Source organism: Heterocephalus glaber, unplaced genomic scaffold (assembly GCF_053883595.1).
Source record: "Heterocephalus glaber isolate CG9 unplaced genomic scaffold, H.glaber_assembly_v1.0 deba00001687, whole genome shotgun sequence".
Taxonomy (NCBI): domain Eukaryota; kingdom Metazoa; phylum Chordata; class Mammalia; order Rodentia; family Bathyergidae; genus Heterocephalus; species Heterocephalus glaber.
Genome location: NW_028258412.1, coordinates 20,087,570 through 20,103,251, shown reverse-complemented (window position 1 = coordinate 20,103,251; position 15,682 = coordinate 20,087,570). Strand labels below are relative to the sequence as shown.

Genomic DNA, 15,682 nt, shown 5'->3' with positions numbered 1-15,682 from the left:
TCCTGAGTGCTGGGATTATAGGCATGTACCACCATCCCCAGCTTGTTGGATAGCATTGGACTAGAGATGACTAAGATTTAGTCATATTCCTTAGTATACACAAAAGGTCAATGAAGTGGCTTCGATGCCCCTCTTATTGACCCATTTCTCAGAGAAAACTGCCCTATCAGTTAGATAGTCCAGAAGTCCCCAAACTGGCCTATACTTGGATAGTCTAAAAAGTTCTTCAGTCTGATAAAGGAGGAAAACAATAATCATTCCATTATCCCCCCTTCACTACCCACTTAATTTACTACCAGTGTTTCCTAAGAATATGCCCTGGTAGATATTGGGTTTTTATTTTTACTGCCCCCAAAACACATAAATAAAACAAAGTTGACCAGCGATACATATGCTCTGGAGTGCATTGTAGCACTTTTACTAAAGCATCTACCTTGCCTCTGAGAAAATTTTCATGGGTGTGGGGGGTTCCGGGGATCAAACTCGGTACCTTGTGCTTGCAAGGCAGGGGGTGGAACCACTGAGCTAAATCCCTGGCCCAATTTTCATATTTTTTGTAACTGAGCATTTCATAACTAAGCAAACAGAGCATAAATATGATCCCTTTTGCAATGTAGAAATAAATATCCTTAGAGGATAAAATTGTGCTTACTGAGTACTAGAAGTATAAGTGAATAGAATAAGAAAGCATAAGAACAGAGATTCTAAGTTTTGAAGGTGTTACCTGGAGAATATAGAGGGCCATATGCAGCTTGGTGTCCTGTGGCTTGGTGAGCTTTATGATCATCAGAATGATAGCTGTGAATACACAACATGTAAATTTTGCTGTTAGTTTTCACTGCATAAAGTTCTCAAATACAAATGCCTGGGCATTATTAGAAGGGAAGCTATAGGGCCAGGGATTTAGCTCAGTGGTTTTGCCGCCTGCTCCGCAAGGGAAAGGACCCAAGTTTGATCCCCAGTACCAAAAAAAAAAAAAAAAAAAAAAAGAAGGGAAGCTATAGGCATATTGAAGCCCAGCAGTGAGACTAACCAGTTATGTAAACCACTGGGCCTTTCACCTCTGATTTCTACTCCTTATTGATTAAACTTTATGGATTGTTAGTGTGGTAGTGATGGAAATTTATACTATGGGAAGATAATCATTTACACTTCTTAGCATTTCAGATTTTTTCAAGCTCTTTCATAAACATTGTTTAATCTGATTTTTACAACAAACATATAGTAGGAAGGGCAGGTATTAATATCTAACTCCAGTCAGGACATTTTTCCTCTTATAAGCATGCATCTCATGCTTAATTAATTTCTAAATACGAAGAAAAAGTAGTTGGGGGGATTGGGGTAAACTGGAAATATGGTGGGACCAACATAAATTTCACAAGCTGGATGGGTATTTGTAGTCATCCATCCTGGTAAGAGCACCTTGCTTGATTAGAATCAAACAGTTGCCCTCTTCCTAATAAGGTACCCACCTGGGCCCCAGCAGCATAGGAAGGCCACCGGATAGAGGCGTACTCGCTGCTCCACAATATGAATCACTGCCCACTGTTCACTTCCCAGAAAGCCAGTTGACTTCACAAATTTCTTACACAATATCTGCGCTTGGATGAGTAAGACCTAAGAATGAGTATGGCAATGAGCAGTTTGCCTAACAGTAAAATTTCCTATCATTTTACAAGGATCTTTCTCTCAGCATCTCACAATAGGAAAGACCATTCTGTTTTTACCATCTGAAACTAAGCCTTTTTTTTAAGAGAGAGAGAGAGAAAATTGCTCAGAGTGAACTTATACTCAGCCAAGGAAATGAACAGATACTAGCCAAACTCCTGGTCATCATGTTCAATACATTAACCATACATCAACCCTGTAAACCACCCTTGGGCTAATTACAATATACACAGGAAGCTCTAATCAGGTCCTCTTTAAAATTTTTTATTAGAGATTCTGTTAGAAAGTCCTTTACACTTAATACCTTTAAATATCTTAGTACTATAGCTTAAATTCTCAACCCTAAGCAAAAGAAGTTTTAGAAAATCTTTTCTTGCCCTTAGACAAAAAAAAATGGATTATTTTACTCTTCCATTTGCCAGCATTTTGAGTAAGGTTCAAGTTATGAAAGAAATACAAATAAAAAAGAAAGAAAGAAAGAAAAGAAAAGAAAAGACAAATCAATTCAGAAGTCCAGTATAGTTTTTTCGTGGGGAGTAAACAGGAAATAATCTTGGTAGCAAATCTTACCAAATCTGGCTGGGGGTTTAGCTCAGTGGTTCTGGTGCCCGCCTCACAAGTGCAAGGACCCAAGTTTGATCCCCAGTACCAAAAAACCCAAAACCAAGTCTGAATTTTTTCCTAATAATCTAGATCCATTCTCTAACAACCCAACTGCCTAATCAAGTTCAGCCATAGTCTTCTTTCCACACAAACAGACAGAAGGATCAAAGAGAGGCTTGAATGTATTTGAGAATGTTTATGTCTAGAACAGTCAGTTAACCATTTGTTGATTTATTCTTTTTTTTTTCTGGTACCAGAGATTGAACTCAGGACCTTGCATTTGCAAGGCAGGCGCAGTGCCACTGAGCTAAATCCCTGGCCAGATGTTGATTTATTCTTTCTTCCTGCCTTTCATCCTTTCTGTCTTTTTCTGTTTTTGATTTTTGTTTGCTTGTTTTTGGTGCCAGAGATTGAGCCTTAGGACCCTCTACCACTGAGTCACATCCCTAGCCTTTTTTTTTTTTTTAAATTTTGAGACAGGGTCTCACTAAGTTGTCCAGGCTGGCCTTAAACTTGCAATCCTCCCCTTGGCCTTCCAAGTAGCTGGGTTACAGGTGTGAGCCACTGTGCTCTACACCATCTGTTGATTTTTAAAGAATCCAGAAAGTGATTTCTCAATGCTCACTGAAACCTGGGTCAGTCTACCCAAGCAAACAATAATCTTCAGGGTGCCAGCCTTGGGGAACCCATCTATCTTGCCAACCAGTTCCAAATGTAAGCCATCAAAGCCATTTTAAGATAATCTCTCTTTTTTTTTAAGACAGGGTTTTACTATGCAGTCCAGGCTGGTCTTGAACTCACTAGGTAGTACAGGCTGACCTTGAACTTGCAGTGATTGTCCTGCTTCAGCCTCCTGAGTGCTGGGATTACAGGTGTGCACCACCATGGCCAACTCACTAATTACTCTTTACAAAGCTGATGATTTGAGCTATGCTTAAACTTACTTTTAAATTGTCAAAGGAAATTACCTCTTAATTACAAATGGTTTATAGGTGTTGGAAAACAAAACACTGTTAGGATAAATTTGGTCTGTAGGTAGTTTGTAATTCCTGAACTGAATATAAGAATAGGAGAAGAGAAAATGATACTGAAAATTAAGTAGATATGGAAAATTAAAAAGGCACATTTTCTTGTTTACTAGTATAACTTATTTTTTGTTTGTTTTTTGTTTTTGTTACTGGAGATCGAACTCGGATTTTTGTGCTTGCGCAGCAGGCGGCAAAACCCCTGAGCTAAATCCCCTGCCCTTAGTATAACTTATATCACCTGGTGGATTATTTTAATTCTACATCATTCTGGTGGTATCAAATGAGTACTCCATGTGATAAATGCATGAGTTACTTAACATTTTAACCAGTTGGCATAAATGCAAACTAATGGATAAAAATCATTTAAATCATACATTATTTGGGCCAGGGATTTAGCTCAGGGGCACTGCGCCTGCCTTGTAAATGCAAGGACCTGAGTTCAAACCCCATACCAAAAAAAAAAATCCCCACACATTATTTGGAAAATTAAATCAAAGCATATATTCTATGTATCAGAATGTCATCCTGTATAAAAGATATACAGCTGGGTGTGATGGTACATGCCTGTAATCCCAGCCCTTGGGAAGCAGAGGCAGGAAGAATATCTTGAGTTTGAGGTCAGCCTTGACTCATAATGAGTTTAAGGCCAGCCTAAATTACAAAACAAAACCCTATCTCAAAAATAAATAAATAACCCTAACTCTAAGTAGACAAAAGTCACATGATTATCTCATTAGATGCAGAAAAAGCATCTGACAAAGTCAATACCCATTCATGATAAAAACCCTACAGAAAATTGGAATAGATGGTCTTTATCTCAATCTAATAAAAGCCATCTATGACAAACCAACAGCCAACATCATACTAAATGGACAAAAACTGAAAGGTTTCACTCTAAAATCAGGAACAAGACAAAGATGCCCACTATCATCATTCCTGTTCAACATAGTTCTGGAAAAATTAGCCAAAGCAATTAGATAAGAGAAAGAAATAAAAGGAATATGGATAGAAAAAGAAGATAAAGTATCATAATTTGCTGATGACATGATACTGTACATAGAAGACCCCAAAAACTCCACTAAGAAACTCTTAAAATCAATACCCCAATTCAGTAGCATAGCAGGACACAAAGCCAACCCTCAAATATCAATAGCATTCCTATACACAAATAACAAACTTACTGAAAAATAAATCAGGGAAACAACACCTTTCACAATAGTATCAAGAAAAATGAAATACTTAGGAATCCGTCTAAGGAACCAAATTAAAGACCTTTACATGGAAAACTACAGTACTCTAAAAAAGGAGATTAAAGAGGATATCAAAAAAATGGAAAGATATCTCATTCTTGGATAGACAGGATTGATACAGTAAAAATGGCCATACTTCCAAGACTATTATACAGATTTAATGCAATTCCAATCAAAACACCAATAGCATACCTCATAGAATTAGAGAAAATAATCCTAAAATTCATATGGAACCAGAGAAGACCCAGAATACCAAAAGCAATATTGGGCAACAAGGGCAAGACAAGGCATCATAATCCCTGACTTGAAATTATACTACAAAGCTAAAATGATAAAAACGGCATGGTACTGGAAAATAAATAGACTCAAGGATCAATGCAACAGAATAGAAGATGAAGAAACAATCCCAAGCACACTCATCTATCTTATATTTGACAGAGGGGGCAAACACCTTCATTGGAAGAAAGATAGTCTCTTTAATAAATGGTGCTGGGAAAACTGGCTTTTCACATGCTAAAGATTAAATGTAGACCCATTTCTTCCACATGTACTAAACTAAAATTGAAATGGATCAAAAATCCAAATATTAAAACAGAAGCAAGGGCCGGGGATTTAGCTCAGTGGTTTCGCTGCCTGCTGTGCAAGTGCAAGGACCCAAGTTCGATCCCTGGTACCAAAACAAACAAACAAACAGAAAAACAGAAACAATCTGCTGGGAGATAGAATAGGTAAAACTCTTGAAGACATAGGTGTAGGAAAAGACTTTATGAACAAAACTCTGATCATACAAGAAATCAATAACCGGGATCACATCAAATTAAAAAGCTTTTGCACAGCAAAAGAAACCACCAAGAGAGTGAAGAGACAGCCCACAGAAGGGGAAAAAAAAATTTTTTTTTGGTACCAGAGATTGAACTCAGGACCTTGTGCCTACGAGGCAGGTGGCAGCAGAACCACTGAATTAAGTCCCCGGCCCTGGTAAAAATTTTTTTACAAGCTACTCCTCAAAGGAGTAGCTAGAATATATAAAAAACTCAAATAAATCAGACCCCTCAAATTTAAAAAGCAATCCAAAAAATGAGTATCTGAAAGGAATAGATACTTCTCAGATGAAGAAGTACAAACAGCAAATAAATATATGAAAAAATGTTCAACATCACTGATCATTTGAGAAATGCAAATTAAAACACCACTGAGATTCCAATTCACTCCAGAAAGAAGAGGTACTGTCAAGAAATCAATCAATATCAAATGCTAAGGAGGCTGTGGGGGAAAAAGGAACCTTTCTCCATTGTTCATGGGAGAGTAAATTGGTACAACCACTATGGAAATCAGTATGGAGATTCCTCAAAAAACTAAAACTAGAGGTTTCATTTGACCTAGATATTCCCCTTCTAGGTATCTTCCCAAAAGAGTTAAAAGCATCATATTACAGTGATACATGCATACCAATGTTTATAGCAGCACAATTAGCTAAATATTAGAAACAGCCCATATGCCCATCGAAAGATGAATAAAGATAAGGTGATATTTATATGCAATGGAGTATTACTGTGCCATGAAGAAAGATAAATTTCAGCCATATGTAGGAAAATGGATGCATCTTGAGATCATAATCTTAAGTGAAATAAATCAGACACACAAGTTTAAACATTGCATGGTTCCTCTTGTGTGAGAAGCCCACGGGGTAAATAAACATAATGGTGGACAGATATTGGGAAGTAGGAAGAACATATTCTAATGGGAAGGAAAACAAGGGAGGGAAGAGGGAGAAGGGAAGGAAGGGAAAAGGGAAAAAAAGAATGGAGGGGAAAAAGTGGAAATAAAGCTTTTGTAAATGGGGAGGGGAAGAAGAGTAGAAGGGAGGAGAGGGGCATGGGAAAAAAGAATTAAAATACATTGTGTACAGTGATGAATGTGATCAATCTGTATGATAAATATTACCAATAAAAAATAAAGTTAGAAAAATAAATAAACTTGGAAAGATGAGAGAGAGAGAGAGAAAGAGAAAGAAGGAAAAATGGAAACAAAGCTTTTGAAATGGGGGAGAAGAAAAGTTGAAGGGAGAGAAGGGGAGTAAGAAAAAAGAATTAAGATATATTATGTACAGGTACAATTCCCTATGATGAATGTGATTGTTATGTATGGCAAATATGAATAAAAAAGTCTAACTAATACTGCAAATAAAAGATATATTTGAATCATATAAATTTTCTGGTATTCTCTTTCATGGGGACCAACAAAACATATTAGTTCTAGAGTTAGCATAATTTTCACATAATGAATACAAGCTCTCCCTCTCTTCATCATTTAGTTTTAGGAAATCCAAAAAACTGAGGTAGTAATTACATTGTCAGGATCTCTTGGCCACTTTCTTAGTGCTATGACTACAGGAAATGCCTCTCTGCCCTGTCTTTCCAGGGCCCCAGGAATACTGGCCTAGCCCCTCCAGTCCCCCTTCTTTCCACAAAAGCAGATAAGGTGGTACCGTACCATAATGGTGAAGAGGCTGAATAAAAAGCTGGCCAGGAAAATGGTGATACCATAAAAATAAAGTATGCTGCAGACAGATATGTTGGCAGAAGGCAAGAGTTCAGCCATGGCTGATGGTGGTGAGTGCATCAGGATACACCTAGGAAGAGAATCAATGGACAAAGTACCACTACAGATGTAAGACATGAGACACTCAGTACAATGTAAATTTATGAGTAATTGTACTTATAATTTTGCTAACTCTTGCCTATAACATTTTGTTCCTTCCCACAGACATACTATCTTTTCATTTTATGTTACATTATTATATATTTTTAGCCATCAATACACTCTTTTTCTGTACCCATTTCTAATATAGGCACCTTGGCCACACAGTATATAGGAAGTCTTTTTCCAGCCCTGTTCCAGCCCTGTTAAGAGTCTAGGATGAAAATGATTTCCTTACCTGTGACTCTGGCTGAAGTTATGGAAACATTCACTAGCATTGCCCAGACAGAATACAGGTATCATCAATAGTAGAGGTATCAGGCTGGGAGAAAAAAAAAGTATTATCCTAATATATAGAATTTCTCATGCCTTCCCTCCTTTGCAGAATATTCCCTCCTTCCCCAACCGCATGACCCCACCAATCTCAACAAATATATACACATTTACTTTTTCAAGAAAAACATCTTCAATGCCTTAGGTATCCTTATTTTCCAGTTCTTACTTAAATGCAGTGGGAATTGGGTTTTGTACCTAGGTTAATGAACTCTTAACAGTTTCATGGAGAATCTGGTATTGTATGGTCAGATAAAAATCTAAGTGGGTCAAAGTGAAAGGAAAATCCACCATGGAGCTTATGCGGAGTCTGTCTCACTTTCCACAGTGGCCAGGAATAACTTCATTCTCACTTGCCCTTGCCTAGGTGCTTTTCCAAAGCATACCTTTACAGAGTCAGCTATTTACCCAGCTTAATATAGCCAACTTCCTGTATGAGGAGAAGGTTTAGGAGCAAAATTCACAAAATTTAAAATCATACCTGATGCAATCACCACTTTAGGTGAGATTCAGACTCTTTCAGGGTTTTATAGTACTAAGAGTCACCCAATGTTATAAAGTGGGTAAGATCTTGAAGCCCATCTATTACTAATCTTTATTATATAATAAAATGAATTAGAGGCTCAAAATCTTAGCGCTAAACTCTATAATATCAAACTGCTTCCTTAGTCTACATGGGAAGACAGAATCAATGATCACATATTTGTTGCTTCCTACTCAGTAAAACTCTGTGAGGACCTAGGAGTGACAACGGAAATAAAGACCACTGAATTATTTGTTCCCACTTGGACACCAGAAAAATCAGAGTCTATGACCTACTTGAAAGGAAAGAAAAAATATTTTTAAAGGAAAACTTATTGGTACTTTTATATATACATAATAATAACAATCATCATAGGGAATTTGTACCTCTACATGATATATCTTGTTTCTTTTTTTCCCATCCTCCCTCCCCTTCAACCTCTCTTCCCCTCCTGGAAAGAAAAATAATCTTACCTTGATAAAATGAAGGCTATCTGGCCAACTTGACAAGTATAAGCCACCACCTATGAAAATAATGAGAAAAATGTCTTAGACATTGCCGATCACAATAAATAATACTGGATCTTCACCATTCAATAAAACAAAGATGATTTCCAAGAGCCAATTTGCTTTTGTCAAACAATATTTGCTATAAAATTCATGAAGTAGATAGTTACCTAGTATTAGAGATGATTAAATTGTATCTGTATTACTATGCTCTAGAATGTATAATAAAAAGCCACAAAGAGATCCTGTAGGAAGTAACTTAACATAAGATTTGAGTACCTATAGAAATTGTCTTAGGAGAAAGGCAAATATGAAATCACAAATTAATCCTCCATCTTTTAATAACAATTTAGCCCTTTTCTCTTTTATACTCAGAAAAGTGTGGACATTTTCAGACCCTACGGATGGAATAAAATTCTGTGTATATCATGATCAGCAAAAGCACAACAGGCCAGAGTTAATATTACAGGGTAGGGTCAAATAGGCCTTTTGGATATATGATCATTAGATCCAACAAGACTGTTAGATCCAACATAAAATTCTCTACTTGTTTTCCCGGGATGTGGTGCACTGGTAGTTTGTATTTAGCATATGTGAGGCTCTAAGTCTGATCACTAGCACTGCAAAACAAACCAGAACTTCTTACTTGTATCAGACACTATAAAATAACTCAAAGAAAAAACAAACAAACAAACAAAAAAACAAAATAACTTAAAGAGCAAATGTTTTCTACTGGGACTTTATGATGAAAATTCTGAACAAAACATCTTACGGAAATGGCAGGGTAAAAAATAAGCTATTTTTTTCTGTTTTAAGGCAGAAACCATATCATACTAGAGTGATTACTAGCAATCAATAAACATTAAATGAGCAATTAATCAGTAATCAAGGAATGGTCACTGATCTGCTCTAAGAAATCTGGACCAGGAATACCAATGATTTTAGTAAGACAGCTAGTACTGACTTTAGAGAAATATGTAAAATTAGGTTTTTGGTTACCTCTCCCACCACCTCCCTAGTCTCTTTATTCTATTTTTAGGTGGCTATCTTCTCATTAATTCTTATTCTTACCTGGATGACAATAGATCTCTGACAAAAAGTCAACTAATAATAATAGTTTGTGGCAAAAGTCTTGCAAGGTATTAAAAAAATTCAAAGATGAAAAGATTTTCAAGGTTCTCAGTATATAGCTACAATGGCAGAATAATAGGCACAGGGGTTAATATTTGAATTTAGAGCTTGTCTCCTTGAAACTAGTGATGGGTTTTAAAGGAATACAGTATGTGTGTTTCTATGCATAGAAAGCAGAATGCCATATGTGAAAGGTTATGTTATGTCTCTCCAATTTCTCCTTCAAAGATGAATTTATTCTTCTCAAAAATTCTCCCATATTGTCTCCATTCTTGACTCTGGTTTCATCACAGCGACTTCTTGAGGGAATGATTCTGTGGCTGAACAACTTCTCAAAATGTCTCATGCCTGTATTCCCAGCACTCCAGAAGGCCAGGGCAGGAGAACTGTAAGATGGAGCCACGCCTGAACACCTTATTGACCTAGCAAGACCCTGTCTCAAAATTTTAAAAATATGTAAAAAGGGCTGGTGAGGTAGTTTAGTGCAAAGGCTCTGGATTCAATCCCAGTACAAAAGAAAATAATAATTCAAGTTAGTCCCTTGGCTCTTGAATGGGTGAATGAATAAAATGTGAAATAATAACCCTGTAAGGCTATTGAACTTCTTAGGCATTCATCTTCCTAAAGGGAGGAAAATGAAGTAATTGTTTCTTTGTAATATCATCCAATTCTAGGATTCTTCAGACAAGTATGTAAAATGATAAGTAGTCATGGATCCTTACTAACTTGTAGGGAACAGAGAAACTGTGTAAGTTTAAGATATACGAGAGTAATCGTAAGTATGGAATGTACAGAGTTAACGTGAGAAAAGGGCAGTAGGGTACAGTCCTGGGCTCTTCAATACAACAGTCACTAGCTAAATGTAGCTAGTTAAACTAAAATGAAGATTAAATAAAATGAAAATGTTGCTAACCACATTTCAAATGCTCAGTAGTCACATATAGCTAAGGGCTACTGGACTGGACTGTGAATGAAGTATTTTGGTTATTACAAGGAGTTCTATTGAACAGCTCTTTTACAGACTGTAGTATCTGTTCAAGATTCTGCTTAATGGGCCTTTTTATGTTAATTTTCAATGATTGCCCTCCCTTTTCTCCTTACTGCTGGGTGGGGTGGTGGGGAGACATTTTAAAAGTATTCCTTCTGTCTCTCCCCTTCTTCAACAGTGAGCATCTTTAACAAAGCTAGAAAAAGGCAAGAAGAAAATCTTCTTAACTCAGTCAGATGAAGATTTTATAGAATCATAACATCTTGGTACTTGAAGGGTCATTAAAGATCAAATAAAGGGGCTGGGATTTAGCTCAATGGCGCCGCACCTGCCTGGCAAGTTCAAGGTCCTGAGTTTGATTCCTGGTACTAGAAAAAAAAAAGATCATATAGATCAACACTTCATTTTATGATGAAAAATTGAGTCCAAAGAATCCTAGGCCAGGCTTTCATGGCTTTCCTCATGATAGCCCACCCTGCGTCCTCCACAGTATACTTCCGTCTTGCCTTTTCCTCTTTTACTTGGTCCAGGCTTGCTTTGCACAGCCAGTTTCTCCCACATTCTTCACTTTCACTTTTTCAAATAAACTTTTCTACTGTAAAAAAAAAAAAAAAGTAGGCTCTATATAAAATAAATAATAGATCTGGATCTAAAAGGCAGATCTCCTGATCAAATGCCCTTTTCTAGGATCCTATAAGCAGACAAATATATACAGAGATATATAGCTATGAGTTTCTATAATTTATTCATTCAACAAATATTTATTATGCTTTGTCATGTGCTCGACAGGTTGCCACATTTTGTTTGTTCGAGAAGTGATCTCTAGGCTCTAGGAAAAAGTGTTGCGAGGGTTTCCAGGTTGTTTTACTCTATCATATCCTTAAAGAAAATTCCCCTTCAAAAAGCCATAATAGAATACTGCAGAAATAAGATTAGAATACATAGTAAGATATGTATAAGATTAACATTGTATATTTAAAGCAATGAAAATTGATATTACTAAAAATGTTATCTACCAGGGTCACACTGAAAGAATTAGAAATAAGAAACTCAATTTACTATACAATGAAATACTACTAGGCAATAAAACAGGAATGAATTATTTACACATGCTTCAATAGATGAAATTCAAAATCATTATCTGAAATCAAAGAAACTAGACACAGGAGACCATATAAAGTGTTATAGTGTTTATACGAAATATCCAGAAAAAAGAAGATCTGTAGAGATGGAAAGTAGGTTAGTGGTTTCCTAGTACAGATGGCAAGGGATTAACTGTAAAGGATATAAAAGATTTTATTGGGGTAAATATTCTGAAATTGGTTTATAATGATGATTACACAACATGGTAAATTTACCAAGAAAGCATTGAATTGTACACGTGAAATAGATAAATTATATGATATATAATACACACAAAAAAATCTAGATTAATGACTTAGAATTCTCTCTTTTATTACTGTAATGCAGGACAGTGCCTCAAATTCCGCTTGTGAATTAAAGAAGGGAGGACAACTGCTCTCTAGATCTATTTTGTTTTCTGACTAACACATATTGAGTTTCCATGCCCTTCTGTAAACCAACACATACTAAAGACATAGAAGAGTAAAACAAACGCGCTTGGAAGGCAGGTGGAGAAACCACTGAGCTAAATCCCCGGTAATGCTCCCCTTTTCTAATACCTGTAACCCCAGATCCCATGTTAGCAGACAAAGCACACTTCCCTGACTCTTCTCTGGTACCTTTTTCTTTATTCTAGTAACAATGATAGATTGGCTTGGAGTCAAAGATTTCCCTTACTGAATCAAACCAGGCAGGAATGCTAGCACTGCAAATGTTTCCAATAATAGGACATGGAGGAGCGGGGAGGAAGTGGTAGGAGAATGGAAAATCTGTGGGATCATGGTTTTTCTCTGATTAACCTCCACAGATTCACCTAGCTTGTGCTACATGCTTACACTGTCTGACAGGGATATATGGGTTTATTTTAACATGCTATTCTTAACTATTATCTCTGAATAAAACTTACCAGTGGAGATGGGCTCTGTCCACTCTGGTTGTGTTTCATCCTCAGTTCTGTGTACAGATACCAGATATAACTGATGGTGTAGAAAAATGAGGAAATGTAGAATATCTAGGCGAAAATTAAAACAACCAATCATAACTGTTTCAGTCTGACTTCCTTAAATGTATTATACTATTTTCTATATGAAATTTCTACTTGCAAGCTGTTAGTAACACACCATCTATTATGCATACCACAAAAAAGCAGGCCAAGTCCAGGAATTCTACCCAGGCCTACCTAAAACATGTACAACTTTTCCATCTTATCCTCCCCGCCCCCCCGGTACTGGGGATCAAACTCAGGACCTTGCACTTGCAAGGCAGGCGCAATGCCACTTAGCTACATTCCTGGCCCTGCATCTTATCTTTTTAACTGTTCAGAAGAACCACAGCATTATCCACCTCCTCTCATCAAACTGTTCCACTTTTATGAAGATGCCATAGAATCTTTTATTATATTTTTAATCAAAAAGGCAATAAGGATTTCCATTTCTAATAATGTTAGTTATATTAGTCCATTTTTATTACTCTAAAAAAATACCCAAGGTTGGCCACTTTTTGTGGGCAGTAGAAAGGACTGAACCCAAAAGCTGGGCCAGTGCTTTACCACTGAGCCATATCTCCAACCCTTTTTATTTTATTTTGAGGCAGTCTCACCAAGTTGCCCAGGCTGTCTTTGAACTTGTACTCCTCATAGTTTTGGCAATAAAAGTCTAAGGGCCTCATCTGGTGATGACCTACTCACAGAGCTCTGGGGAGACAAGAGACAAGGAACACACAGACCTATCTGTGTCTGTGCATGTCTCTTTCTGATTTAAATGCTACCATAGGGTATTTCAACCATGGGGGATTCTAGCCTAGTGATTTTATTTTACTTCTAATAATCTCCTAATGGTCTCACTTCTAAACACCATAATCAGAGTAAGTTTCCATTCTCTTAATACCATTAATATAAAAGATGTTGGGGATTAAATTCCTGTATGTGTTGGGAGGTGTGGCATAGTCAAACCATAGTAGCCTAGATGAGTGAAGAGAATTTTTTAGTATATGTGCTGCTGAAGTGAGCATATAGCAAATCTTTTAGACTCAAGTACCTGAACTGCAACACAAAACCCACTTATTTATCACAAAGTGCCAACACTGCAATTAACCTGAATATTGAGGTTTTAGTTTACAAAAAACAACTCATTCATTAACATCTTTTGTCTTAAAAGAAAGACAAATAACATGGGTGCCATAGGTTTGCCACTACTGGTCTAGACTATTTGAATTAAACCTTCCACTAAAATTTTTGAACTAAACATGCTGAATAAAATATTTTTCAAAGATTCTTAAAAGCATTGAAGAACTGACATGATAGCAAAGAACCAACAGGACAAATTTAAGAGAGTGAATTTTGATGAGATAACAGGAATAGAATTGACCCTCCAGCCTTAAATAATTAAAAATTGGACAAAATATATGGAAATGCCTTCTTTTCAAACAGTAAACAACAAGCAGTACAGAACATCAATACCTGAAAGAAGAAAATCACAATGAGTCCTTTGCATGCCCCAAGTCCCTGGTTGAATGCAGTGAGGGGGCACTGAAACAGACTGCTGTCTTGGTGACTTGAGGAGACAGGAAGCAACTTAAATTTGTGAAGCAGGACATCAGAGAAGAGGTAGCTAAACAGAAATACAGTGCTCTAGAAATCTGCAGAGATCACTCAAGTATTTGATTAAGTACTAATCTACATGCATAGAAGAGAAAATCATGAAGACTAGAGAAGAAACCACCATAAAAGAATAGGTATAACAATCTCCAAAACTCACATAGAGCCAGGAAGAGTTTATATTCCCATCAGGCAGAGCAGTAAGATTCCCTACTACAGTACACAGGTCATAATCACAAAGAGTACTACATCAATAAGACACCAAATTCCCATACATGAAAGGCTGCCCTCATGAAATTTAACAACCAGCTTTGAAAAAGAGGCACTACTTGAAAAGATCAAAGAGATTCAGAGTTAACTGCATCCAAAATACCCTCCTAACCAACTCTAAGGAATATATTTAAAAATCTTATACCCAACAACATAAAATCCACACTGTAAGATATGCAAAGAAGCAGGAAAGTATGACCCATAAGCAAGAGAAAAATTAACCAGAGAAAAAATTATTCTGAAAAATGGACTCAGAAGGCTGAGAGATAGCTCTGCAGTAGAGTGCTTGCCCAGCATGCCTGAAACCCTGAGTTCAATCCCCCAGCACAACACACAAACACTCATGCATGCATACACAAAAGCACACACAACTGGACTCAGAAAAAAACATGGCTTAAAAATTAGTAGGCAGCCGGGCATGGTGGTGCATACCTCTAATAACAGCACTCAGGAGGCCACTCAGTTCAAGGTCAGCCTGGGCTACATAGTGAGTTGAAGGCCAGCCTGAACTATAGTGAGACCCTGTTTTAAAAAACCAAAAAATTGGCCCGGGGATTTAGCTCAGTGGTTCTGCCACCTGCCTCGCAAATGCAAGGTCCTGAGTTCGATCCCCGGTACCCCCCCCCCCAAAAAAACCAAACCCCACAAAAAACCAAAAAAAGCAAAAAATAAAAAAATAGACAAAGATGTTAAAGGAATTATGACAAATACATTTCCTATGTCCAAAAAAGTAAAAAGCAAAAAGCATGAGTTTGGCAAGTAGAAAAATGAAAAATGTTTTAAAAAGCCACCCCAAACTGCTGAGTGTGGTGGTACATACCTGTAATTCCAGCACTCTGGGAGGCTGAGGAAGGAGGTTTGCAAGTTTGAGTCCAGCCTGGGCAACTTAGCAACTTAGTGAGACCCTGCTTCAAAATAAAAAATAAAAAAGGGCTAGGGATGTAGCTCAGTGCAAAGGCTCTGG

The 15,682-nt window shown here is 37.0% G+C and overlaps 1 protein-coding gene across 8 annotated transcripts in view; it reads right to left on the bottom strand.

Moving 5' to 3' along the window:
* The window catches only part of Tmem116 (transmembrane protein 116), a 187,816-nt gene that overhangs the window by 98,254 nt on the left and 73,880 nt on the right, over positions 1–15,682 (bottom strand). For all 8 annotated transcript variants that reach the window (XM_013071776.3, XM_087198411.1, XM_021257460.2 and 5 more), the window contains exons 5-10: positions 12,760–12,864; positions 8,579–8,628; positions 7,488–7,571; positions 7,043–7,181; positions 1,473–1,617; positions 725–798 (exon numbers count right to left, since the gene is read on the bottom strand). In XM_013071776.3, coding sequence (XP_012927230.1) covers positions 725–798; positions 1,473–1,617; positions 7,043–7,181; positions 7,488–7,571; positions 8,579–8,628; positions 12,760–12,864 — 597 coding nt within the window. The remainder of the gene's footprint in view (positions 1–724; positions 799–1,472; positions 1,618–7,042; positions 7,182–7,487; positions 7,572–8,578; positions 8,629–12,759; positions 12,865–15,682) is intronic.